Here is a 25,116-nt window from a genome sequence, read left to right on the forward strand (position 1 = left end):
CTATCTTGACAGCCCCCAATGGTTCCTCTATCTTGCCTGCTCTGTGGTCTGACAGAAGTCAGGCAGGTGCCCCCACAGCCCTCTCCTTGGCTAAGGGCCTTGTTGCTGGCAGTGACATTAGGGGCTCTCCCAAGGCCTGGGTGTGCCTGGAGGTAGGACCCCAGGGTACCTGTCTCAGCAGGAAGGAGACCACGTCTGTTGACTCCCAGTAGCTGGCATGGAAGAGGTGGGGCAGGGCCACCGTGGGGAAGGCTGTCAGAGCGTCAGGGCAGTACAGGGCGTAGTCGATGCGCTTCTGGCCCCACCACTTGGCAGCAACTGACAGGAGGAGCAGCAGTGACTGGGCTGGGCAGCACTGGGCAGGGACCCAGAGGGTCACCTGGCCCTCAGGCCTGGCTCAGTCCCAAAAGCAACCACTTCTCCCACCAGGGAAAAGGGCACAGACAAAGCACTGGGTGGCAGAGTGCAGGAAGAAGTGTAGGATGCCAGGCCAGTGTGCAAGCAGCCTGAGTGCCCTCAGCCTGAGCTGTTTGGTTTTCCACAAGTTGCTAGTAGGGTCAGGGGGAGGGGACAAGCCCAATCCCTTGATCCTGGTGACCCTCTGTCCTGGGCCCCACTGCTATTTTCTTCTAGCCTCTGTCTGTCCCCAGAGCCCCGAGGCTGTTGAGAAGCTTTGCAGAGGTGTAGTGACAATTCTGAACCCAGAACAAAGTCCTCAGCATCCAGGAGCTGGACCTTCCGGCCCAAAGGCCTGGGGGGTAGATCTGGGCTCCAGACCAGGCAGGCCTGTGGAGTGCCCCCTGGTGGCTGCATGCAGGAGCTGCTCAGTAATCAGACCCCCTGTTTATAGGTGGGATTCTCTGGGCTCTCTGCCTGCTGGTGAACCCCTGGGCCTTCATCCAGCTTCATTTCCCCAGTCTGTGGGCAGCCCCCCGCCCCAGTCAACTTCATCCATTCTTGGGTGGCTGAATGTTCCTAGACCAAGCCTCCAGCTCCCTGGTTGAGGGGAGCGGTGAGGTAGGGTGGTAAGTGCTAGGATGGGGTGGCAGTGGGGAGGTCTGACAGTGAGACATGCCTGGAGACAGTGGGTGATCCCAGCTAGAGAAGGGCATATGTGGGCGGAGGGCCTGCCCTGCTTTGTACCTTCCCTGATGTCCATGTCAGGGAAGTGGGGGGGACTCTGCAAACCAGGGCTCAACTGGGTGGTCTGTGAGCTGCCCGCTGGGGTGCTGGGGGATGGGGGAGGCAGAATGAGCTGGGACAGGCGCCTGATGCTAGTGTGGCTGAGTGGCCCTGGGCTCTCTTGAGAAGCAGGAATAACTGGAGGACTTAGCCACACAGCTGCGGCAGCACAGGAAGGCACTGGGAGGGCAGCCAGGCGTGGGCAAGACGGGCCTTCCTTCCAGTACAGCCACACCAGGCACTGCACTGGCTGCTCTGATGGGCAGGGGCACCCACAGTGGGCTGGGCCAAGCAGGACTACTCTGCTTCCGCCTGCTGAAAAGCTGCTGAGAAGGGCAGGAGGCAACAGCAAAGGAGGCCCCAGACCCTCTGCCTCCTGGGGCCGGCTCCAGGGTGACCTGGCTTCCTTGGCATTCTCAGCCACCTCTTCAGCATTGTGGCCTTGCCCAGAACCACCTCCTCAACATTCTCCCTCAGGGAGCAGCGGTGCCTCCTGGGTCTAGGACCCCTCCTCCCGGACCCAGTGCCTCCCAGCTATCCAGGTGGAAGTGCCCAGCTCTCCCCTGCTGGCAGCTGGGCTGGGCCGCCCCTTCTAGCTCGGGGTCTTGCTGAGGCCATGTTTCTGGGTCTCAGTCCCAGGGACCAGAGCACTCTTGGTTGTGGGGGCTGCCCTGTGCTGTAAGGGGGCTCGTATCACCCCTCGTCTCTGCCCATGCCTAGGTAACCAGATGCAGTTCCTAGGCCTGAGCAGAGGAGGCAGAGGGTCCTGCTCCGGCAGCAGGAGGGCTCGGGGAGGCCGGCGTGCTGCACTCACTCTGGGCGATGCTGGACGCCGTGTAGCTCTCAGCCATGCCCGACACCTGGCTGGCAATGCTGATCTCACTGGCTCGGCGGAAACCGCGGGTCGTGGGTGCCGTGCTGGGTGAGGAAGGGGTGACATGCTCTTGGAAGACAGTGTTGTGAGCCTGGAGCACGTCTGCTGTGGGTGGACAAGGAGCCAAGACCTAGGTGTCAGAGGGCCCTACCTGGCCCAGCTCCCAGCCTGAGCAGCGCCTGCCCAGGCCTGGCCTGGGGCGGACAAGGCTGGCGCCCTCAGCTGCAGAGGAGCCCTGGTACCTGAGCACAGCTGGCAGGGGGTGGGCCTAAGCATGCCAGGGCCCATCTGCTCAGGCCAGGAGGGCAGGGTACAAAGCCAAGGCAGAGGAGGAGGGAGGACTGGGGCAGGGAGAGACAGACTGACACAGACACGGTAGGTAGGGAGGTGAGGCAGCCGCCCTTCTTATCCCACATGTAGTTCCTGATCGAGTCTCACCTCGGCCTCCAGGGCTCAGCCCAGCCTGTCTGACCCACAGCCTCAGCAGCTTGCCCCGCACTCAAGGGGCACTAACAACAGAGTTCTGGGGTGGCTGCAGGGCTGCACTATGAGGCCACAGCCCTGCACATCCCCCACAAAGAGGCCATGTGGACTGCGCAGCTAGGTACAAAGGCAGGTGGAGGGCTGAGGCCAGGCTCACCTGGGCCCAGGCAGAAGGCAGGACAGAGCAGGGAGAATGGGGACCCATGTCTAGAGGAGGTACCTGAATGCCCTCATGAGGGAGGAGCTATGTCCCTAAGGCTCCAGCCCCACTGGGATCAAAGGCCTCTCCTGGGGCCCAGAAGGTAGCGAGCTAACCCCACAGCGGCCTAGCTGCCGCTGCCAGCCTACAAAGGGCTGAAGGGCTAGAGGAGCCACCCCCTTAGGGCTCCTGAATCCCCTCCATTTTGGGTCCCCTTGAGCCTGTGCTCCAGGGTGCAGTCGAGGTCCCCAGAACCTGTTCTGCCAGGTCTCCATTCCTTGCCACCACTTCCGACAAACTTGACTGGCCAAGGAGGGCATGGGGGTGATCCTGAGGATCAGGGGTCAGCCAGCAAAGCAGACACCACCACGAGCAAGGGGAGTCACACACACTCAGCACAGCCCGGGCTCGGGCGGGGCCCATCTTGCCAGGAGAGCGCGGGAACAGGGATGCTGGTTTCCAGGAAGCCATCCCCGGGTGGGAGAGGGGCCAAGGGGGCGCCCTCCAGGACCAGCTGGGGGTTTCTCTGCACGGTCTCGACTGGAAGCAGACAGGAGAGAACAGAGAGGACAAGAACAGACACTCGTGTGGGGCACTGGGACACACTGGACACACACACGCGGGCTCCTTGACCAGGACATGACAAGATGCAGGACACACACCAGGACCTGAGTGGACACCAGGCCCTCACACTCACTCCCTATCCTCCCTTCTGCCTCCATCCTCAGGCTAGGGGCCCAGTCCATTCCCTCTGGGGTCCCCAGTTCAAAGGGCAGTGGGCAGTGGAGCCTGCTCCCTGGCCTGAGACCCATCCCTCCTGCCTTGCTGGGCTTGGTGGGGCCGGGACACCATGTGGGGTAGCCAGATCTGGAGGGGTGCTAGAGCTGACCGCCCACCCCACCTCTGGGCTCCAGTGGGGCTCACCCAGCAGCGCAGAGCAGCCATCGCCCAGCGGGTATCGCTGGTAGCGGGGAATACTGAACGGCGGCAGGGCATGGAAGCGCCGCTCCAGCAGCGGCTCCAGGCGCGAGGCCGAAGGATCGGCGGGGTGGAAGAGGTTGTACACCTGCTGGCAGGCGGGCCGCAGCTGGAAAACTGGGAGGCGGCATCAGTCAGTTCCAGAGCCAGCTCCGCCCAAGGAGGCTGGTCCTGGGGCCAGGGAACGGCCCGGGGGGGGGGGGGGGTGCACTGGGCAGAGCCAGAGGGGTGGGGACACCGGGGATTGGGACACAGGAAAACTCCAAAGTATGTTTTTGTCAATTTGGGGTCTGTTTGTTTGGGGCAATTTACAAAACCATTTTTTTTTTTAATGAAAAAATTATTACGATCATGGTAAAGCATTTTTTTTGAATCCAGAAGGGTAGAAGGCTGCTTCCAGCCCAGGTCTGCCAGCACTCCATGAGCACCTTCTGGGAGGTTTCTGGGCAGGTGCAGCCCTAGTACATGGGGCCTGCTGGCATGGGCTGGACTGGCTGGGCTCCTGGACCTTGGGAACTGGGCTGCTGTGTTAAGCATTTCTGAGCTTGCTAGGACCGTGAGTATGAACTATTGGTAGTATATGCCTTTTTGTTAAAACATACCCAAGTAGGTATGCATGCCCTTGTATGTATGCCTGTGAACTTTGTCTCCTGCCCTGTTTATCACAAAAATGTCAGAGCCTTTGCACCCCTGTAGTCTCCCCCATTCTTTTAAAATGAGACATGGAGCAGATTCAACCGTCTGGCTGAGCCAGTTTATTCATCAGCTCTGCTCTCTGTTGATGGAAACTGGAGTTAGTTCTGAGTTTTAATTCCAGATAGTGTCACTATAACACCGCTGCCCCAAAGCCTTGGTATGCTTCTACTCAGGCCATACTGCCTCTGTGGCCCCTTCATAACCTGGGGGTGCCAAGTGGCCAGCTTGCTGTGGTCACAGACTGGGGAGGGTCTTGGGAGCATCATGAAGCAGCACCCCCAGGGCCTGAGGCCACCTCTCCTGGAGGCCTTGGGATCTATCTAAGCATGTCTTCCCAATGGTAGGACCTTGGACTGGGGGGTTGTGTCTGCCCCAATCTGGCCCTGGAGGTGGCACGGGAAGGGGCCTGGGATGCAGCCACAGGCTTGTGATGGGTCCACCAAGGCCCTCTGTCCAGCCCATGTGCCCCACCCCAGCCCTGCAGGGCTCTCACCATCCAGGGCAGGGATGACTGTCTTCCTCAAGGCTAGGACTAGCCCCAGGGGACACCCGAAGAGGAAGAGGTCAGCAATCTCAAAGTCAAACTTGCTTAGCGCTCCTGCGCCATCCAGCATGGTGGAGCTGCTTGAACGGCGGGAGCCAGGCTCGGTCCTCAGCACCCTGGCGTGGAGGCTGTGGAGGAAGCATGCAAGAGCTCACGCCCGGCCTGCTCGGCCACTGGGCTCAAGCAAGGCTTGCCCGAGTGCTGCCTATCTAGGTCACCTCTGTTGACGGCCGGTTCTGACCGGTCTAAGGAGGTCAGTGCCTTGGGGCTAGCTGCTCCAGGGCAGTCCTGCCTGACTCTCCCACACCCCACCACCCCCAGGAGGGGGGTCCCCTGGCTCAAGATGTCCCTTGGGACTTGACAAGCCACCTGCTCCTAGCTGAGAGCGTGAGCCCAACCTGGGCCTCCTGGATAGAAGCTGGTGGCTTCCATAATCACAGTGGCCACTGGGGTGGCCTGGCTCGCATCTTCACTCTCAGCTGTCTGCACCACAGCCCTGGCCTCACCTGGCGGCAGATCGCATGGTCTGCCCCCAGGCCCCAGCAGCCCTGCCCACCTAGAGAGGAAGGCCTGGTGCTGCTGGATGGTGTCCAGCTCATAGGTGGACGAGTCGCTCCTCTTGCGGGGCAGCTGCCTTTTGGGGTCCTCAGCGCCACTGCTTCGAGGGATGTCAATGTTGCTGCGGCTCAGGTGCCGGCTGTTCTCCAGGCCACTGCCACCACCAGAGCAGTGCGGTGTGTTCACCAGGATCCCCGGGGACAGCAGGTCAGTGTCCTGGAATGATCCGAGCAGGCTCACTGTGGTGACCATGGAACTACCCATGCAGTGTCCTGGGAGCTGAGTGCTCCTGCCTGAGTCCAAGCCCAGTGGCCACTGCCCAGACAGCCTTGCCCATGCCAGAGCAGGGAGAGCTCCGTCTCCTGTGCTCCCCCATACCAGCCACGTCCTCATAGCCTTCACGCTGTCCTGTCCTGGTTCACAGGCCCTCCTCACTGGCAGGCGAGGGACTTGGCATCCTCTCTCCTCTGGCAAACCCAGAGACCCTCTCCAACCCTTCCCAATGCTGCATCTCTCCTTGCCCTAGGGCCATTACGATGGGCTGCTACCTGCACGCTGGCCACGCTGCCCCGGCGGCTGCTGCCCTGGCTCTCGGACACCGGCTGGTTCCCGTAGCATAGGGCATCGAACGCCAGGATGCCCCCAACGCAGTCCCCGATCAAGCAGACCTGGGGGAGGAGTGCAGGGCTGAGCGCCATCCTGCTGGCTGGGGAGCCCCTCCCCGAGGCGCTGCTGCCTCCCCTCCCCCACTTTATGACTCACCTGCCCATTGAAGGTCATGCCCTCCTGGGACTTAATGAAGTCCCCATAGGCCACGTTGGCCCGCTGAATCACTGTGGCAATGGCCTCCTGGTACTGGGGCGAAGAGGTGGCCAGCAGGGGCAGGGCGGCCAGGGGGATGTGGTCCTGGCTGCTGGACAGACAGCCTTCGTCGTGGCTGTAGGGGCTGAGACTGGGGGAAGTGACCCGTCAGGAGAAAGGTGACCACGCTCAGACCAGAGGTCCATCTCCCCTGGCCTGGGAGCCTTAGTCGTGACTCAGGTCTGGCCACAGCCTGGGTGGGCCCGGAGTAGGGCCAGAGATTAAGAGCCTGGGTCTCTGAATCAGACAGCACCCACACATCACAGATGTGGAAACTGAGGCTCATCTTTGGGTGGGCCCCCTGGGCTCTAAGCTCAGTTGCCTACATAGGTTTTGCCACTCCCGGGAAGAGCAGCTGAATGGGGGCATCCTGACCCTGGGGTGGGGGAGGCGGGCATACTCACTCAGAGACGAGGGCAAAAGCGTCAGCGCAGATGGGCGGGCAGGGCACCAGGCGGATGGCAAGGTGGCCCAGGGCACTGGGGTAGTGCACCCGCATGACCGTGTCAAACACGGTGGCCATGGTGTTGGTGTCACCCTGCTTGGAGCTGGGGTCCCCGGTGCCTGTGTCCAGGATGGTACCCCCGTGTAGCACCAGCAACAGCACGTGGATCTTGGAGGGCGGCACGGCCAGTGGTGGGCTGACCTCGTCCTGTGGAGGTGAGGATTGGTGTCAGCTCCCCAAATCTTAGCTGCTTGCCAAGGTCTCTGTTGCCCTGGGGGGAAGCCTGTCTCCCCAAGAACCCTGATTTCTGTGTCTCAGCTACAGGCCTGGAGTCAGTTGCTCCAATCTCTCCCACTCCCAGAGAAGCCAAGATGGTCCTTTCTTTCCTCCTAGAAGCCCTGTTTCTCTGCCTGCTAGCCCAACCACAGAGGACACGCAGGAGGGAGCACGCAGGCCGGGGCTTCTGGGGTTCTGGCCGTGGGGAGGAGGCAGAGGCTCAGCCCCACCCTGAGCATCTGCGTCTGAGGCAGGCTCAGCCAGGGTATGCAGTGACCCCTGCTTGGCAAGGCTCCTGAGCACCTCGCCACATCCACACAGGACCTCCCCTGCTCCAGGGCCTGCCCTTCCTGCATCCTCACCATCCCTAGCATTTTCAAGAACAGAGTCATCCCTGCATCTTGGAGCAGGGGGACACTGAGGGTGTACCTAATCAACACCCCCTCACTTGTAGGGTGTAATGACCACGCCTCCTCCTCCTGCTCATGAGGTCAAGGCAAGACCCAAGAATTGCACACTGCTGCATGAGGTAGGGGACTGTTCCTTGTGAGATGAGGTGATAGCCCAGAGAGCCACCTGACATATTTCACATAGCACGTCAATGTCAAGCTGACTGGAACCTGTTGCTCCTGTTGCCAGCTCTAGGCGCTCCTGCAGCCTAGGCTGTTGTCCTCCCAAAAGACCACCCCAGCTCCTAGCTTCTGCTATGTGACTGCATTGCCTTAGATGGGTCCATTGGTAACTGTCAAGTCAGCACTATGTTGGGGGTGTGGAGGGCCCATCCCCAAGGAACCAGACCAAGGAGCTGAAGCTCTCTGCAAGGCCCATGGGAGGGCAGTTGGCACTAACCTGGGCACCAGACAGCGGGAGGTGGGGAAACAGCAGGACCCATGCTGGGTCTGAGAGGTGGAGGTGCTGGACCCAGGGGCTGGCAAGGCCACAGGGAGAGGTCTGGGAATGGGCTGGGCTGGAGCCATGGCAGAGGACTTCGCGACGAGTGGGAGGCTGGTGGGCTGGTACCGTCCGGAGTGGAGGGGAGGGTGGCTCCCTCAGAGGGGGCTGGCCATTGGCCTGTCATGAGCCTTGAGGCATGGACAGGACCCCACACCCAGAAGAGCTTAGGACAGACTCCTGTGCCCACCTGCGGGTTGTCCCTGTCCTATCTGGACAGGAACGAACTCACTGGGAGAGCCCAATTTGACCTCAGATCTTCAAGAAAACCCCATGGGGCTCCAGAGGGTGGTGTGGGTGTTCCATGATCCAAACTCCCCAGAGGCCCCGAGTCCCCACAGAGGTGCCATCTCCACCTTGGGCAGCTTGAGGCTACAGCAGCAGGGGCTGCCCTGGGGAGCCATGCGGGCCCCAGCCAAGTCTGCATGAAGCCGTGCCCCTTCTGCAAGGCCAGGAAAGGAAGCTCTGGTTTGGGTGTTACTGCAAACAAAGGAAGCTGCTTTGGATGGCAGCACCCCTGAATCAGCACAGGGTCTGTGGCCTGCACCGGCCTGCCCCGGACCTGCTTCCTGCTCCCAGTGCAAACAGCTCTGACTGCCCATAGGCAGAGGCAAGGGCCGTGCACTCCAGGCAAAGAACCCCCAAAGCGGACACAGTCGCTGGACCAAGACAGCTTTATTGGACACCGGGAGCGCCCCTGCCCTGGGCGAGGTGGCGGCAGCGGCCACGTCACTTCTGCCTAGCTGGCTTTTGCTTCCTCCCCTTCCATCTTAGTTTCTTCAGGCACAGCAGACCGTTTGGGCACAAGGTAGAGGAAACCTTACTTTTGATCTGGAATTTACAAACGTCTCCTTTTACTTTTCACGGCTGGAGCTGGGCCTTAGGGGGCTGTCTGCAGGCCCTGCTTTTCTGGGGGGGTAGGGGCCGCTGGGGGGAAGTAACAAGGAGGACCCCTCTTGAAGGGCACCTGGGCCAATGTGGATGTGAGGTGGCGCTTGCCCCAGGAGCTCCCTGCCCCATCCCAGGTCCTCTGCGCCCCACCCCTGCCCCATGAGGCACCCACCTCCATGATGTTCAGCTGCTCCACACTGGAGGCCACCCGGAACTCGGAGGCCCTTTGGCGGTACAGGCCATCTGCAACACAGAGGCCAGGGCTGAGTGCGAGGCAGTCGGTCCCATGGACGAGAGGGGCCCAGGTGTTTCCCCAGCCCTGGTACCCACACCTCGGGGGAGTTGAGTCAGAGAGGGACTCAGCCCCTGTAGCTGCCCACCCCAGCCCCCAGCCCTGCAGCCGCTACCCTGCGTGTCTTCTGGCTCAGGGCTCTCGATTTTGTCCATGAGATCATTGGAGTTCCACTTGGTGATGTCCTTGGGGAATATTTCCTCCGAGTCGGACAGGTCCTCTGGAGGGCAGAGACAGGGGATTCAGCACCCCACTCGAGGGCAGGGCAGGAGGCCTGGCTTCCAGAAGTGGGGAGTGAGCACTCAGGCCCCCTTGCTTCTCTGGGCCAGGCATCCCTCCATGCTGAGTTCTGCTGTCTCCCTTGACAGACAAACACAGGACCCACACCCAGGGGTCCTGAACTTTAAGATAAACCGTGGTAGCATTCACATAACATAAAATTCACCATTTAACCACATTAAAGTGGTATTTACACATTCACAAGACTGCGGCATCACCACTCAAGTTCCAGAACACGCCCATCTCCCCACAGGGAAATGCTGCCCCTGTTAGCAGTTGTCACAGCCCAGTCTACTGGCCAGAGCCCACATGCTGCCAAGCCACTGTCCCTGGGGGCCTGCTCTTCCTGGATGTTACTAAAAATGGACACCCACACTCTGGCCCCATGTGCCTGGCTTCTCTCAGTGTCATGTTTTCACGGCTCACCCACAGGGCACATCAACCTCTGGCGACATGAGTCCTTTTCATGCCCGCGTCATACTCCAGGGGATGGAGGAACCACATCAGTTCTGCACTCATCACTATGCTCCTGGACATTTTCAACATCTGGGGCGTCATGGCCAGCAAGAAGCACACCATACAATTCTGTCCCCACTCGGGCTTCTGCTTTGCCAACAGCTGCTGCCTGGGGCTGCTGAGTGGAAGTGGCTGTCTGGGCTCCACCTTCCTGCCATGTGAGGGTTGCTGGCCACTTGGCCCTGGACACTGCTGGCCTGCCATCTCATGCTCCGCTGTTTCTTCCTGTCTGTTCTAAAGTCTCTATGTAAGATGTCTATTTCTTCACATCAAATGAAGACACAGAATCAGAAAGGGCTCAGTCTCCTGGCCTGGCTGGAAGGGTAAGGGTGTCCGAAACACCCCTCTTCATCTCTGGAAAGACCCTGGGTGGAGGGGCTGCTCAGGATCCCTGGTTAGGACCCCTCATGAAACCAGAAACCAGAAACTCCCATTTGCTGGGACATTGATTCCCCAGGTTCTTTCTTGGGGCTGGCCAGTTACATAGATGCTGCGTCAGCTGGCTTCCTATACACACACATCATGGCAGCAGCGAGGAGCTCTGGCCTGCCCTGCTGGGTGCTTGTGGCCCAGCCCCTGTCCCTCTCTGAGCGTGTCCTGCCTCCTCGCTGCACACTGGACACTGTCTCCTGGTTCCTACAAGCCAGCACCAATACAAATGGCAAGAGTGGTTCTGGGACCTTCCCAGAGCAGGTGTTTGGTTCACCAGGCTGTGAGCTGGCTTTGAGATTGGCAGAAAATGGGCACTACCCATATTTTAATGTAAGTGCATTTTCTAGAGCACTTACATTAAGTATGCATTTATTCAATCACAAGGAAGTGAAGTGATTACAAAAAATTTGAAAGTTGCAAGTTTTGTTTTTGTAAAGCTTCTTATAGGAATAGCTTCACACATGAAAGAAAGTTGAAGTCTGACTGTAGCTGCTGTTTGGAGGAATTTGAGAGAAGGGGCCCCTCCTGCCAGGCCTGGGTGGGGATCCAGTCTCCTGATGGCTTCATCTCATCTCCCTCGTGCAGTCCACAAAGGACTTCCCAAAGGTCAGCCCCCAGGCTCCTGCCTCAGCCGTCTCAGGAAAGCTTCCCATGCAGCCCAGAAGCCCACCTACCATGAGCGTCGAAGAACTCGTCGTCCGAGCTCTCGTCCGAGTCCCTAGCGATGCTCTGCATCCTCCACTCAGAGATGCTGTGGCGGGAAGGACTGGCTGGAAGGCAAAATCCAGACTGATGGCACCTACAGGTGGGCTCAAGTGGGGCAGGCCCAGACCTCAGTCCCCAGGGCTCAATCTGCCCCGTGGTGGAGGAGAGGGGTGGCTCAAGAGGAGAAATGAGGGGCTGAGTGGCTGGGACTCATCTTGGTGGAAGCTTCCAGAACTTTCAAGGGCTGGAAAGTGGGCTCCCCAGTCTATCTGACACCATCAAGTTGTGTTGGGAGAATGAGAAAACACAGGAAGGATGTATGGAAGTTCTGGATGTGCAGACCCTGGGCCTGGGTCACGGACCTAGCCTGCCGGGAGGAGGCACAACCCTGCCACAATGGGGCTGCCAGAGGGGGCCGCAGGGCAGGGGGCACAGGACAGATCTCGGTGTGGGGAGCAAGCTTGCCGAGGGGCCCTGACTGTAGGCTGGTGGCCCTGGTGTGTTGCGACAGCTCTGGAAGAGCATGTTCCTCAAATGTTCCAGAGAAGGGCCTGGCTGCCCTCCTGGCACCCTCTCCACCTCGCCCCGGGGAAGCTGGGGCAGTGTCCCAGGCGGCCCTGCCGTCTGCCTTAGGAGGCTGTGGAGGGGAATCTGGGGGGCTTGCAGAGGGTAGAGGGCCCTGGCTTTCACACCAAGGTGGAAGAGAAGCTCAGGCCCCTCTGGGCATGGCCCTCACCTGGGATGCTGAGCCTGTCTCCAGAGACCCGTGGGGCCTGGGACTGAGGAAACAAGGAGAGGCCAGGCCTGGCCAGGCGGTCAGAGGGTGCTCACCTCCCCGCTTGGACGATCGCGAGGACTTGGAGGATGTGGACCACTGCTTCTTCAAGCCCCGGCTGGCCAGGGGGTCCCCACTGCTGCTGCTGGGCTGCGGGGACTCCCCAGAGGCTGGGCTCCTGGCTGCCTCATCCACGGTGAGCCGGGAGCCCTCCTCCTCCTCCTCCTCATTGAACTGGGCCATCTTGCGGGACAGCATGAGCTGCGCCTCCTTCTCCAGCTCCCGGATGTTCTCCATGCTCAGCCCGTACCACTCGTCCTGCCAGCACCAGGCCTGCCTGTGGGCCCGCACCATCACCTTCCGCAGGCCTGGAAAGTGGGGAGTGGAGGGGCAGCACTGAAGCCTGGGTGCCATCAGCTGGCCTCAAGCATCGCTGCGCCTGAGCCTCAGTTTCTCCATGTCAGGGAGGGCTGGCTCACAGATGGCTCCATGCTCATCTGTGGGTTGTATAGCTGGAAAAGTGTCTGCTGGGAAACCACACTGAGTTCTGGGGGGCAGGGAGAGGAGAGTCCCCCCCACCCCAAGCTTCCTATCTTGGTATTTACACTTCCATTGAATTTCTTATAGAAAATCAAGTTCACATTCTAAGCAGGTTGGCCTTTTCTTTCTTAAAAAGGACACTTTTAGCAGAAAATGTTACCTTCATAAAATAAGAAAATAAGATGGCTTTTAAGGTACAAAGAATAATGAACTGTTGAGACAGAAAGCAGATGAGAGTTATCTGGGCGGGGGTGACAGTGGGGGTGACTGTGAACAGGAACGAAAGACACTGGGGTGGTGGAATATTCTAAAACTGTTCCTGCCTGAGCATGCACTAGGGCTCATGGAACTGCTCTCTTGGACGGGGACAAGTGTGGTCTGTCAGGCCCCGTATGCCAGCTCTGCCTCTTGGTGTTCCAGGCCAGGGGTGCAGAGTCATGCCACACTTTGCTGCCCCCTGCTTGGGGAGGTGGGGGCAGGGTGTGCTGCTGTGGGTGTTTCTTAGAGATGCCACAATTTTACAAGAGCCCAGTATTTGCTCTTTTCTCCTGCCAGTGGGCCTGTGGCTCACTTTCACTGTTTATTTGTCCCTTTGCTTTCACAAATCTGCTGAATAACCCAGAATATGCCTTTGAGTTTCTCCAAGGGACCAAGCCAGGAAGGAAGTCCTGGGGCCTCCAGGCCCCCATCCTCTACTTTCTGATTTCTCCTACAGGCCAGACTGCTCCCCAGCCCCAGGCTGTTCACTCTGATGGCCCTTCCCCAATAGCCGTGTCCACTCCCAGGCTATTCACCTCCCTAGCCAGCCTTGCTAGGTCTGGGGAACTCCTCTCACCCCCACTCTTGGGGTGCTAGCCTTTGGCCAGGACAGCCTGTGTGCCCTGGGCACTGGCCAGCACCCTCACTGATGAGATGCCCTGGGAGGCTGGAGCAGGAGCCCTAGGGTGAAGCCTGGCTTTCGGCTACTCCCACCATCTCGGATCATTGAAAACTGTTGGACTCATGAGAAGCCAACAGGGCAGCCGTGCCCAGCTCTGATCCAGTTGTCTGTGTTGTGGCCTGGGCATAGCGATGGAGCTGAGGACCCAGGTGAGCAAGCAGCTGGGTCAGTGCCTGTTGGGGCAGGGGTTACCACCCTGTCATCTTGGGTCCCCTGTTCCATGGTCACCTGCTCCAGGCCAGGCAGCAGGATGAGGACACCTTGTTGTCTAAGACATGGCCCCTGGAGCATCCAGTGCAACAGGGGAGGTACAGGGCCTAGAGTCTGGGCCTCTGGGGGCCAGAGGCCCCGGAGAGCAGCAGGGAGCTGTCTCCTAGGGCCGGCCCCCTCAGGAGGCAGATACTGCATGTTGCAGACTGGAACGAATGAACGAGCTGGAAGTGCCTGCTCAGGGCCCAAGGCCCCTCATGCTCCAGGGCAGCTGCAGTGTTCTGCAAGTACTCATGGGCAGTGAAGAGAAGCTGGCAGGCACACATGGGCTTGGAGACGGCCTGGGAGCATGGGGCGCAGGACCATGCGGCAGGGGCGGGGTGGGGCTCACCCGTGTCGTGGATGAAGCGCTCGATCTTGGACTGCATGCCCCAGTAGCGGAACTCCACCTTGCACAGCTTGTAGGCGCACATGAGGGGGCACACCTGCTGCTTGTACTCCTCGATCCAGTTGTCCGACAGGGGCCCCCGCTGCGTCTTTACCGAGCGGAACAGCTTGGGGTCCTCCTCAGTCCTGTACTCGTTGGGGGGCACCGGGTCCTTGACGATGTCAATCAGGTCTGCAGGGAGATGCTGGGAGTGGCCACTTCTGACTGTGGCTCTCCTCTGCCCGGGACAGTCTCTCATCCTATATTCCCACCCCACATCCTCATGGGGCCCTGGGTTGGACACGGGGGTAAGGGTGATGCTCCAGGTCACTGTGACCCTGACCTGGGACCACAGGGTCTGCGTCTTTCCGTGCTGCCTTGTCATGTCATTTTGCAAACCCTGTTTGGTGCATTCCGATGTGTGAAGCAGTTTATGGGAAATTGTATTGAGGAAACAGCGTAAGGCTGTGGGGTTGAGATAAACCTTCCCACCACGGAGAAGGAAGGGGGAGGGTGGAGGCTGGAAACAGCTTCCAGAAGAGACAGCATTCCAGCTACAGAGCAGAGCCCAGAGGTGGAGAACATGACACCTGGGGTTGCTGGGGTGGCCTGGGTGTGTTGGGGGACAGGGGCAGGATGCAGGGGAAGAAAGCTACTCCTGGGGTCAGGATGAGAGTGCAGTCCTGCTAGGAACGCCCTCCAAGAGAGACCAGGAGGAAGGAGACGGAAGAGGACTTGGAGGGCCAGGCCAGCGCTGGCCCCAGCTGTGAGGGGCCGCAGAGGCCAAGAGCTGGCATGAGGGAGCCAGGACAGGGAGTGGCAACACCTGATGGGTGACGGAGGAGCTGGGGCAGGCCATCTCTTGTCGTGTGCTTTCTGCCCCTGGAAGTGAAATCCATCCTGTGCACCTACTCCCAACCCGGATGTGTGTCAGACGGCCGGGGCCAACTTGGTGCAAAGGAGCCCAGCACAGGGCCTGTGGCTAAGAGAGCACTTGTTCCAGATGTGCAAGGACGCTGCCCCCAGGCTCTGGCCGGTCTGCTCCAAGACTGGAGTGTGGCTTGGAAAGGACAAGCCACCAAGACAGGGATGTGCCTCAAGAAACTGGAGGGGCCTGCAGTGTGGGCCCTCAGGGTGCAAAGGCCGGGGCTGGCCTGGAAAAAGCTGCCAGTGGGCAGGGGGAAGGTTTGTTGCATGCTGTTGTGGGCAGAAACTGTCCCCCTGCTACCCCAAATTTTCATGCTAGAGTCCTGACCCCCAGCTCTCAAAATGTGAGCAGACTTGGAGACAGTGTCTTTAATGAATCGATAAACTGAACTGAGGTCACTGGCATGGGCCTGACTTCTGCGTGCCCAGAAAACCTATGAAAGGGGGCACCTGGCATGTCCACAGCAACAGGGAAGGCCAGTGAAGAGGGAGGCAAGGTCAGTAGGCTGAGGAGTGACAGCCGTGAAAGGCCCAAGTCACCACCAGCCCCCACATGCCAGGAGAGGACCAAGGAACAGAGTCCACCTCTGACCCCAGAAGGCACCAACCTGCCACCATTTTAACCTTGGGCTTCTGGCTCCAGACTAGGAGACAGTGTGCTTCGAGATGTAAGTGGCTCAGCCCTGGCGATGCAGCTTCCAACCCCCCGTGAGGCCTGACAACTGCAGCAGGAGGGAGGCACAGAGCAGGATGTCCTCAGGCTAATGGGGTGTCAGCCGTGTGCCTGGTGCCTCCCAGTGGCCCACATCTGTGGGCCTGGAAGCCAGTGGCTGCAGACCTGTGGCATCAAACAGCTGCCCACAGACGTGTCTGCTTAGCCAACACATGTTTCCAAGCAAAGATGCGTAACAAGTAATTATTGCCAACACTCAGGAGCAGGGGGATTTGGTATGAAAATCTGATTTTTGGCCTTCCTCAAAAAGTTAAAAGGGGGACCTGTTTCCAGCATGGCAGTCGGTGGCAGTCGGAGTAGAATGGAGACTACCCATCATCAAGGGCACAAGGACACTTGAGTTCACTGCACCCCTTCAGGGCAGCCAGCCTAAGGCACTCCCAGAGCACACATGTGCTTCCTGGGACAGGGCACCTGGAAGGGGCAGAGCAAGGAGGCTTGCCAGGCCTGGAGACCAGGGCAGTGCCCAGGGACCCCCCCGGGCAGGGGAACCAGGTGGGAGCGTGGAGGTGGATGGTTACCAATGGTCAGCTGGCTCTTTTCCACAGGAGAGAGGTTGAACACATCGGGGTTTTCTCCAGCATCAGTTTTATAAAAGGTCTCGATGTCAATGGAGAATTTCTCCACGAAAGGGCACGTGAACCTGGGGGAGGAAGCAATCATCAGGGCCCACACTTGGCCAGAGCCTGCCAGGGCCCGAAGGGCAAGGCCAGGTCCGGGCAGGACCCAGGTGGAAGGAGGAGAAGTGGGGTGATGGCTGAGACCTGGGTCCCGACCCCAGCACCTTGGCTGCAGGTGTGCAACCAGAGACGGCATAGGCAGGGCAGGCGCACCTGGTTCGGGTGTAGGGGTAGGCATTCCAGGACTCCTCCACCACCCGCAGGGCCGCCTTGGGCAGAATGGAGCGGAACCAGCTGGGGATGTGCATTCCCACGTGGTACACCTTGTGCGTGTACTGCCCAGAGCCGCCAGGGCCATCTGTGTACGGTCGGTTCTCCAGGATCTCCACGCCGCTGCCTTCGCCAAATGTCTCGTTGCGGCTCTTCTTCTGTGGGGACAAAAGCACCCTCTATGAGAAGAGGGCCAGAGTGCCCGGCAGAAGGGAGGGGGTGCAGGAGATTGCACCTGGGTTTGGAGTGGGAGGAAGGCCTTTGGTCAACCAGCCTTCCCTCCCAGTTGTTTCAGGACCCCTAAACCCAAGCGCCATGTGCCCCATCACCCCTGCAGAAGGCTGAAGGAGTTCCCACCGCCAAGCCTCAGCACTGCTCATGCACTCCCCTCTGTCTGCCCAGGCTGAGAGTGTTTCCTGGATCAGGAGGAAGAGGGGCTTCCTCCTATCCACCACTGCCCTGGAGGCCCCAGCCAGAGGGATTAGGCAAGGAAAGGAAACGGTAAGAGGCACCCAGCAAGAACAAAGGCATCCCCTGGGAGGACACAATGTGTTTGGAGAGTCCCAAGAAAGTACCTCCCTGGGACAACAGAGATCTTGGCTGGCATTGAGGAAAAGTCAGAAAGGGCAGGGTGGGCCCTCATCCAAAAAAAGCTACTAATGCATAACAGCTGGCTCTTTTTTATTCCAAAGCAGAAATGACTCCTGGCTTTTTCAGGTGGGTCATAGTAAAGTGGATGGTGTTCATCAGAATTCAGACCACAAAGAACTGACAAGCTTTTTCCTGGACAATCTCTACTTAAATAAGATTGTGGGTCATTCAGCTTGTGGTTGAATGAACAGGAGAGGGCTTTTGAATTCTGACAGTGACTGCAATTCAGCAAGAGCTGTCACTGGGTGGGGGAGCACACTGGGCAGAGATGGGAGTGCCTTCTCCAAACCTGAGGAGATGGCCTTCATATGGAGACAGATAACTGCTTATGGGAATCTACCCCTTTCACTGTCTCGTGGGACAGAGCAAGACTCACCTTTGCTTCAAGGTGTGCTCACTCGCCTGGTAAAAGCGATAAAGATAAATACAGAATTCTGAACTTCTCAAAAAAAAAAAGAAAGAAAGAAATCACCCAAATTGGAAGGGAAGAAATAAAACAATCTGCCGATGACATAATTTTATATACAGAAAAGCTTAAAGAATCTCTCTAAAATGTGTTAGATCTCATAAATAGATCCAGCAATGTCACAAGACATAAAACCAACCTACAGAAACAAGTGACACAGAAAGGCAATTTAAAAATCATTCCCGTTTACAACAGCATCAAAACATTGAATCCAAGGAATAAATTTAACGAAGGCAATAAAAGTTTGGTGTGTTGAAAGGTATAAAACACTGCTGAAATTATAGACTTAAATAAATGGGAAAACATCTGTGTTCATGCATCAAAAAGTATCATTAAGATGTCAATATTCCGGGGCCCTCCCTGATGGCGCAACGGGTTAGGATGCAGCACTGCAAGATAGTGGCAGCCACTATAGTGCAAGTTCAATTCCCAGTCAGAAGTGACCCACATGGCGCGCAGACCTCTCCTGACCAGCCTGCTGCTCCCCTCAGCAATATACTTCATTAATCTGCCCGTTCTGCTCTCTGTTGGCGACCACTCTGTCTCTGGCAAGGACTTTCACCGCCCTTACACCTCTGGCTTGTATCCCAGTTCTGTATGAATAAATAATTAAATTAAAAAAAAAAAGATGTCAATATTCCCTGAAGCAATCTATTGATTCAAGGCAGTTCCTATCAAAAGCCCAATGGCCTTTTTGGCCAAAACTGACCTTAAAATTCATAGGGAAAAAAAAAATTCATAGGGAAATGCAAGTGATTTCAAATAGATTAAACAATCTAGAAATAAAACAAGACAAGAGTAATCACACTCTCATATCAAAACTTATTACAAAATGGTGTAGACCTGACCTAGGACAGACAGTTCTATGGAATGGAGACCAGGATCTAGACATACGCCTATGTATCTATGGCCATTAATCTTCATCAATAGTGTCAAGACCATTTGGTGGCAGGGATGGACAGCAGGAATGAATGCTGTTGGAACAACTGAATATCTACATGCTGAAGCATGAAACTGGATCACTACCTTACACCGTATATGTGTGTGTGTATGTATATATAAACATATACATGTATGTAGCATATATATAGCTAATCTTTATTAGCTCAAAATGGATTAAGCACCTGGATGTAAGAGCTCCAAGGATTAAAGTCTTAGGAAAAAACATAGGGACAAATTTTATGATCTTGGATTTCACAATGGTATCTTAAATGTGAAACCAGAAGCATAAACAAACAAAGAAAAAATTGCTCCACTGGGCTTCATCAAAATGCAACAACTTCTGTACATCAAAGGATGCCTCCAAAAAATGAAAGGGCAACCCCCATAATGGGGAATATTTGTAAATAACATATCTGATAAGGTGATAAGGATCTTGTGTCCAATATATATATATATATATATAAAGAGCTCTTACAACAAAGAAACAAATTGGCTAATTCAAAAATGGTTAACAGACTTGAAAACACATTTCTCCAAAGAAGACAAATAAATGACATATAAAACAAATAAGCATAAAACATAAAAAGATGTTGAGTAGCACCAAGCCTTAGGGAAATGTATATCAAAACAAAGACACCGTTTCACACCACAAAGTGTTTAGGAAAGACATATGTTAAGTGTCAGGATGCAGAGAAACCAGAACTCTCGGACACTATGGTGGGAATATGAAATGGTGCAGTCCCCTGGGGGAAGTTTGGCAGTTCTTGACGATGTGGAAGGGAGTGTTACCATGGCACCCAGCCATTCCACTCCCAAGTTTACATCCCCCAAACTGAAAGCACAGGTGTGCACAGCAACTTGAACATGAAAATCCATGGCAGCATCAGTCACAGTGAAATACCGAGGGACTGAGAGATAAATGCACCTGTCCTGCGGGCCAGGACTCGGCCATAAAGAAGAAAGAAGTCCAGACGCCTGCCCCATGTCGGTGGACCTTGAGAGTGTGTCACTGCTGAAGGAGCTGGACACCAAGCACCACATGCCATGGGGTCCCATTGGTGTGAAATGTCTCAAATAGCAAAGCCAGTCAGAACACAGACTAAGGGTTGGATGGGGGAGTTGGAGAGTGACATATTTTGGGGTGATGGATATGCTATAAAATTGTGGTGAAGGTTTCACAGCTCTATGAATATGCGAAAAAAACTGCCAAACCATACACTCTAAATGTGTGAACTCTTGTGGTATGTGACTTCCATCTCAATAAAGCTGGTGAAAAACAAAACAAACAAAACCCGACCCTGCCTTCTGTGCTCACTCAGAACTAGAGACAGTGGGAAGGGGCCTGCCTGGATGGACAGGGGACACTGGGGTCATCTGCTTGTGTCTGTCTGTCACTCATGGATGTCCTTCCAGGGTCCAAAAGCTCAGGTTTCTGCTGATGCAGAAAACCCTGAGGCCCAGGTGCTGTGATCTAAGCCAGCATCTGTTTCCATGGTGATGTGACGGCATCTCAAGGCCATCTTCGGGCAGCTTCCTGAAGAGCAGGTGCGTGCTGGGCCCACACCCAAGCATGCACACGGAGCTTCAGGCACAGATGTGCTCTATCTCCATGGGCCAAGGGCAACTTCAGCAAACAAGGCCTGGGTTGAGGCCACAGATGGGGTCAGAGCAGGGAACCTCTGCCCTCTTTAAAGGAGCTTCAGGAATGTGGCCTTTTCCTGGATACCGTCTTACATGAGCTCCATTTCACAGAGGCAGTGTTCCAAGCTGCAGGCACCTCTTTTACTTACTGCAGTGAGAAAAAGCATACTGCCATGCGCCCCCGACGTACAGAGGGGAAGGTGGGGCGCAAAGTGTGGCTAGGCCCAGGTGATGGGGTCACTGAATGGCCCCACTAAGGATCCAGCCTCCCCACAGCATGAGCTCAGGGAAAACCCCTAGGCTCCTGGTGGGTAGGGCCAGAGCTCCCCAGCCTGGGCAAGTCAACAACTTTCTGGTGTCAGTTTCCAGAACACGTGGGGCCAGGGGCACTGACCTCCCGAGCCGTAGGATCGTGCGCTGAAGGGTCTCCCTTACATTCATGTCACCTGGCACCTCAGGCCGTGAGCCTGTGTGCAAAGAGAGTCTTTGCCAGTGTGATAAGTTAGACTCACAAGTAAGAGAAGGCAAGGGCCTTCCTGCTGGTGTAAGGGGTTAAGACGCAGCACTGTGGAGCTGTCTGCACCACTGCAGCACCAGTTCAATCCCTGGCCAGGGAGCTGGCCCACAGGGCACAGCAGACCTCTCCTGTCCTGCTCACTGCTCCCCTTGTCAGTGTATTTCAGTCGGTCTTCCTGTTCTGCTTCCCACTGTCTCTGGTGAAACCCCACACACATGTCTGGCCTGCATCCCAGTTTCTGTATGCATAAATAAATGAATCTTTTTAAAAAAGAGAGAAAGCAGACTCAGCCACACCTGGAGGAGACTTGGCCCCAAGGAGCAGGAGGTGGAGACCAGAGCAAAGTGGCCAGGAGCCAAGAATGCCAAGGCCCCAGCACCTGGAGACACAGGCAAGGAGTCTGGAGAGGGAGCTTTGTTACGGGAGTGCTAGGAAATGAAATAGCTGGGGTTCTGGGTGGCTTTCGGAGTAGAGGACGGTGAGGGTCAGAGGGAGCTGAGTCCATGGTGTCTCTGGGGGGGGGGGTGAGCTGGCTGCCTGGTCTGTAGGGAAGGGACAGGCTGGCTGGAGAGAGGCCCACAAGGACACTCTCTTTGGGCCTCACCGGGGCTGTGAAGCACCCCCTACACTCAGGTGATCTTGGTTGTCTTCAAACTGCCCCTCTCAGGGAAGCCACCCTGGCACCTCCCTTGGGAGCCTCCTGTGGCTGCCCCATTGTCCTGTCACCTTCCTCCCTATGACTCCATGTCCCCACCTCCTCTTCTCATCAGGAGAATAACCACTTGGTTCAGAGGCCCCCTGAATCCAGGAAAGTCTCATCTTGAGACCCTTAACTAATGACATCTGTAAAGACCATATTTCCAAATAAGGTCCCAATGAAGTACTGGGTAAGCACAAATTTGGGGAGATGCTGGTCAGCTATCAGGTGAGCACCCCCCAAAATCCCTCCCCATGTCTGAGCTTTAGCTACCTCCAGACAACCCTATACCTGCTGGACAGATGAGCCCTTAGCTACCGCCTGCCCAGCCCCCTGCCCCTGCTGAGGACCCAGGCACAAGCCTCCTGGAGCCAGCATGTCACCCACATAGGGCTGACCACAGCACCCTTCCTGGCCACCCACCAGGCAGCATCTGTGGTTGTGAGCGCATGGGGCGAGTGGGGCTGTGAGAAGGGTGGGGGCACAGATGTCAGAGCTTGGGCTCTCTGCTCACAGCTGCAACTTAAGAGGGGACAAGGGCTGGGATGGGAGAGGTGGTCAGCCAAGCCTGCAAGCAGAGCCCGGCGGCATCAGGCCAGCAGTGCATCCTCCGCCAGCCCTTGACATCTCTGAGCCTCAAGCTCTCATCTACAATGGGGACAATACCACCGGTTCTGTGTGCCTGGTGAGGGTTAAAGCAGTCAGGCTCAGGGCACTGGGGCTGCCATTCGCACCAGTGGGGGTGGTGGGAGGTGGAGACCCCCTGGGGTGTGAGGGCCAAGTTCCCGGTGCTTGTGCAGATGGAGCTGGGTAAGCACCAGCACACAAGACTTGAATGTGGATCCTGGTGACTTCTTACAGAGTATGACCCAAGTTTTACATCCCATTTAAACAGGTACCTACTTGTTTCCAAATGAAACTGTTCACATTGAAAAATAAAAACGAGGAAGTGGACTCTGACCTCAGCTGCGCCAGTCCCTTCCAGCCTGGGCACCTCCCTCAACTGTGGACTTGGCATCCCAGGGGTTGGCCATAGGCTCCCCTCTAGCAATGGCATCTGAGGGGGTGGGCCTCCCTAGCACAGCTGTGGGTCTCAGTCACATCACTAGAAATAAGCTCTTCTTGATTCTTCCATCCTCTGTCACACTGGAAGCTCCCGCTGTCCCTGCCAACCACTCCTGGTGCCTCCCCAGGAGACAGCTGATTGGCAGGACAGACCCAACTCCCTGGACACACCCACCCAGGGCAAGGCCTGATCTGTGACCCTTGGACACTTTGCCTGCACAGGCTGGGTGGGGGGCCCCATTCCCCCCCTCCCTGAGGTTGGGGGCTGCCTGGGAGAGGTCTGAGCCACTACCTCAGATGCGGAGAAAGCACAGACCAGATAAGGCAGAACTCATCAAAACCCAGCGGGGCTCCTGGGACAGGTGGTTGGACAGAAAAGCTGCCTGCCCAAGGCTGGAGTAGTGGAGGGAGAAGATGCCAAGATCAAGAGCTGTCCAGGGTACTGGCCATGTAGCCTCTGTTGCTGGATGCTAGCATTTGCTGGGCCACTCTTGGGATGGAAAATTCTCTCCCTGCCAGACCAGTGGCTTTTTTATTTATTTATTTATTTATTTATTTAAGAGACTTATTTATTTATTCATACAGAACTGGGGTACAGGCCAGAGGTGCAGGGGCAGTGAGAGTATTCACCAGACAGAACAGGGAAAAGAACAGGCAGATCGACGAAGTACATTGCTGAGCGGAGGGCAGGTCAGGAGAGGTCTGCTGTGCCATGTGGTCACCTCCGGGGCAGGTGGGGATAGAACTCATGCTACAATGGCTTTAGCTTCTTATTGCTAAAACCCACTTAGTGCTTTAACCTGCTGCACCAGCAGGAAGGGCTTTTTTTTTTTTTTTTTTAAAGATTTATTTATTTATGCATATAAGAACTGGGGTACAGGCCAGAGGTGTGGGGGGGGGATGAGAAGATTCACCAGAGGCAGAGTGGGAAACAGAACACACAGATTGACAAAATACACTGCTGAGGAGAATAGCAGGGAAACAGGAGAGGTCTGTTGTGCCCTGTGGGTAGTGCGCTGGCCAGGGTTCTAACTCATGCTGCAGGGATTTAACCTCGTAGTGCTGAGACTCAACCCCTTGTGACACCAGAGGCCCAGGCTGGTGGCTTAAGAAAAAAAAAAAAAAAACCTTTACAACACAGGCACTGAACACTGGCCAGGGGAGGGTGGAGGTGCTTTGAATAGGCAGAGGTGCTTTGAATAGGCACCCATTCCGTCTCGCTCACAACCTCACCCACAGGTGGCTTGACCAGGAGGCAGGGCCACACCAGATGGCAGGCAGGACCAGAGAGAATGAACTAAGGTATTGTTCTTCCTTCCACAAAAGGGCAGCTGCCTTCCAGGAAGGATCAGCCATCTTGTAAGGTCTGGTTCAGAATGGATGAGCTCCTGGGTGCTGGCGGAGGCCCCAGTGAAGACCACCCCCGGCTTTACTGCTCTGGCCTGTGTGCAGGGCCATACACACATCCCCTGGACTCACCACTGTAACCCAGCCCTCTGCCCAGGCTGGGCACAGACAAGTCATGAGAATTGAACTTCAGTTTTGATGGCTGTATTGCCCATATACATGAAGGTGCAGCAGTGGGTGTGATGCATGTCTGCATCCGTGAGACAGTCAGGGAAATGTGCTTGTCCATCAGACCCACATCCTGGTGGAAGGAGCCCCAGGAAAAGGGGTCGGAGGCAGCTGGGACAAATGCCAGAGCAGGAGGCACGAGAACGCAGTGCAGGTGTGACACAGGCACAGGCTGTGTGAAGGAGGCTTCCTGTTGGCCCAGTGGCAGGCGGATTCCCGAAGAGGGCAATCGGGCTGATGGCGGGTATCCCAGGAAGGGACAGGTGAGCTCCAAATCCGGATGATCTGAGCTCACCTCTCCAGCCTCCACACATTCCACACATCCAAGCACTTCCCACCAAGATGCTTCAAAACACCACCTCTCCCTCCCTGTCATGTCACCCCACCCTCTGAAACTGCCAGTGGGTCCAGAGCCCTCAGGACCACTGGGTGGGGCAGGAAGAGCACTTCAAAGCTGCAGGCAGTTCCCCTCTCTGCACAATGGGAAGCTGATCTGAGGGGCCTTGGCAGAGGGGCTGTGTGAGGCCGACAGAAGGCAGAGCTGAGCCAGTGCTCTCCCATGGCTGCCAGCTCCTTGCTGCCCCTACCCAGGCCTCGCCAGCGCCCCAAGGTCCCTGGCTACCCTCATGGGACTCCTGGGGGGAGGCACTGGGCTTCCAAATGCAGACCCACAGATGAACGGATAAAGAGCGTGTCCGACTGATAAGAGGGATGGATAAGTGTGGACCCACTGTAGCTGGGCAAACCTCAGACAGACTGCTAAGTTTGATCGGGGTTGGAGGAGAGGGACACACTTCTAGGAAACACCCAAAGATAGAGGCAGGACAGTGGTCACACTGGGAGCGGAACCCAGGGTGGGTGCTAGTGGGTGTGGGACTGCTTCGGGTGATGAAGATGTCCTAGAACCTGATCGAGGTAGGGATGCACTAAATGCCACTCAATTGTTCACTTTGAAATG

At 56.7% G+C, this 25,116-nt stretch overlaps 1 protein-coding gene across 7 annotated transcripts in view; it reads right to left on the reverse strand.

Moving 5' to 3' along the window:
- PITPNM2 (phosphatidylinositol transfer protein, membrane-associated 2) overlaps nt 1-25,116 on the reverse strand; it is an 85,296-nt gene that overhangs the window by 4,979 nt on the left and 55,201 nt on the right. For 4 of the 7 annotated variants that reach the window (XM_012730988.1, XM_012730987.1, XM_012730989.1 and 1 more), the window contains 16 exons: nt 16,548-16,762; nt 16,236-16,357; nt 14,019-14,246; nt 11,994-12,305; nt 11,132-11,227; nt 9,346-9,450; nt 9,111-9,181; nt 6,780-7,027; nt 6,277-6,466; nt 6,063-6,182; nt 5,513-5,730; nt 4,906-5,084; nt 3,663-3,833; nt 3,129-3,278; nt 1,997-2,161; nt 170-318 (listed from right to left, as the gene is read on the reverse strand). In XM_012730988.1, coding sequence (XP_012586442.1) covers nt 170-318; nt 1,997-2,161; nt 3,129-3,278; nt 3,663-3,833; nt 4,906-5,084; nt 5,513-5,730; nt 6,063-6,182; nt 6,277-6,466; nt 6,780-7,027; nt 9,111-9,181; nt 9,346-9,450; nt 11,132-11,227; nt 11,994-12,305; nt 14,019-14,246; nt 16,236-16,357; nt 16,548-16,762 — 2,739 coding nt within the window. The remainder of the gene's footprint in view (nt 1-169; nt 319-1,996; nt 2,162-3,128; nt 3,279-3,662; nt 3,834-4,905; nt 5,085-5,512; nt 5,731-6,062; nt 6,183-6,276; nt 6,467-6,779; nt 7,028-9,110; nt 9,182-9,345; nt 9,451-11,131; nt 11,228-11,993; nt 12,306-14,018; nt 14,247-16,235; nt 16,358-16,547; nt 16,763-25,116) is intronic. The other 3 variants (XM_012730991.1, XM_012730990.1, XM_012730992.1) reach the window with 3 other exon arrangements.

This window comes from Condylura cristata, unplaced genomic scaffold (assembly GCF_000260355.1).
Source record: "Condylura cristata isolate star-nosed mole 26May11 unplaced genomic scaffold, ConCri1.0 scaffold00029, whole genome shotgun sequence".
Taxonomy (NCBI): domain Eukaryota; kingdom Metazoa; phylum Chordata; class Mammalia; order Eulipotyphla; family Talpidae; genus Condylura; species Condylura cristata.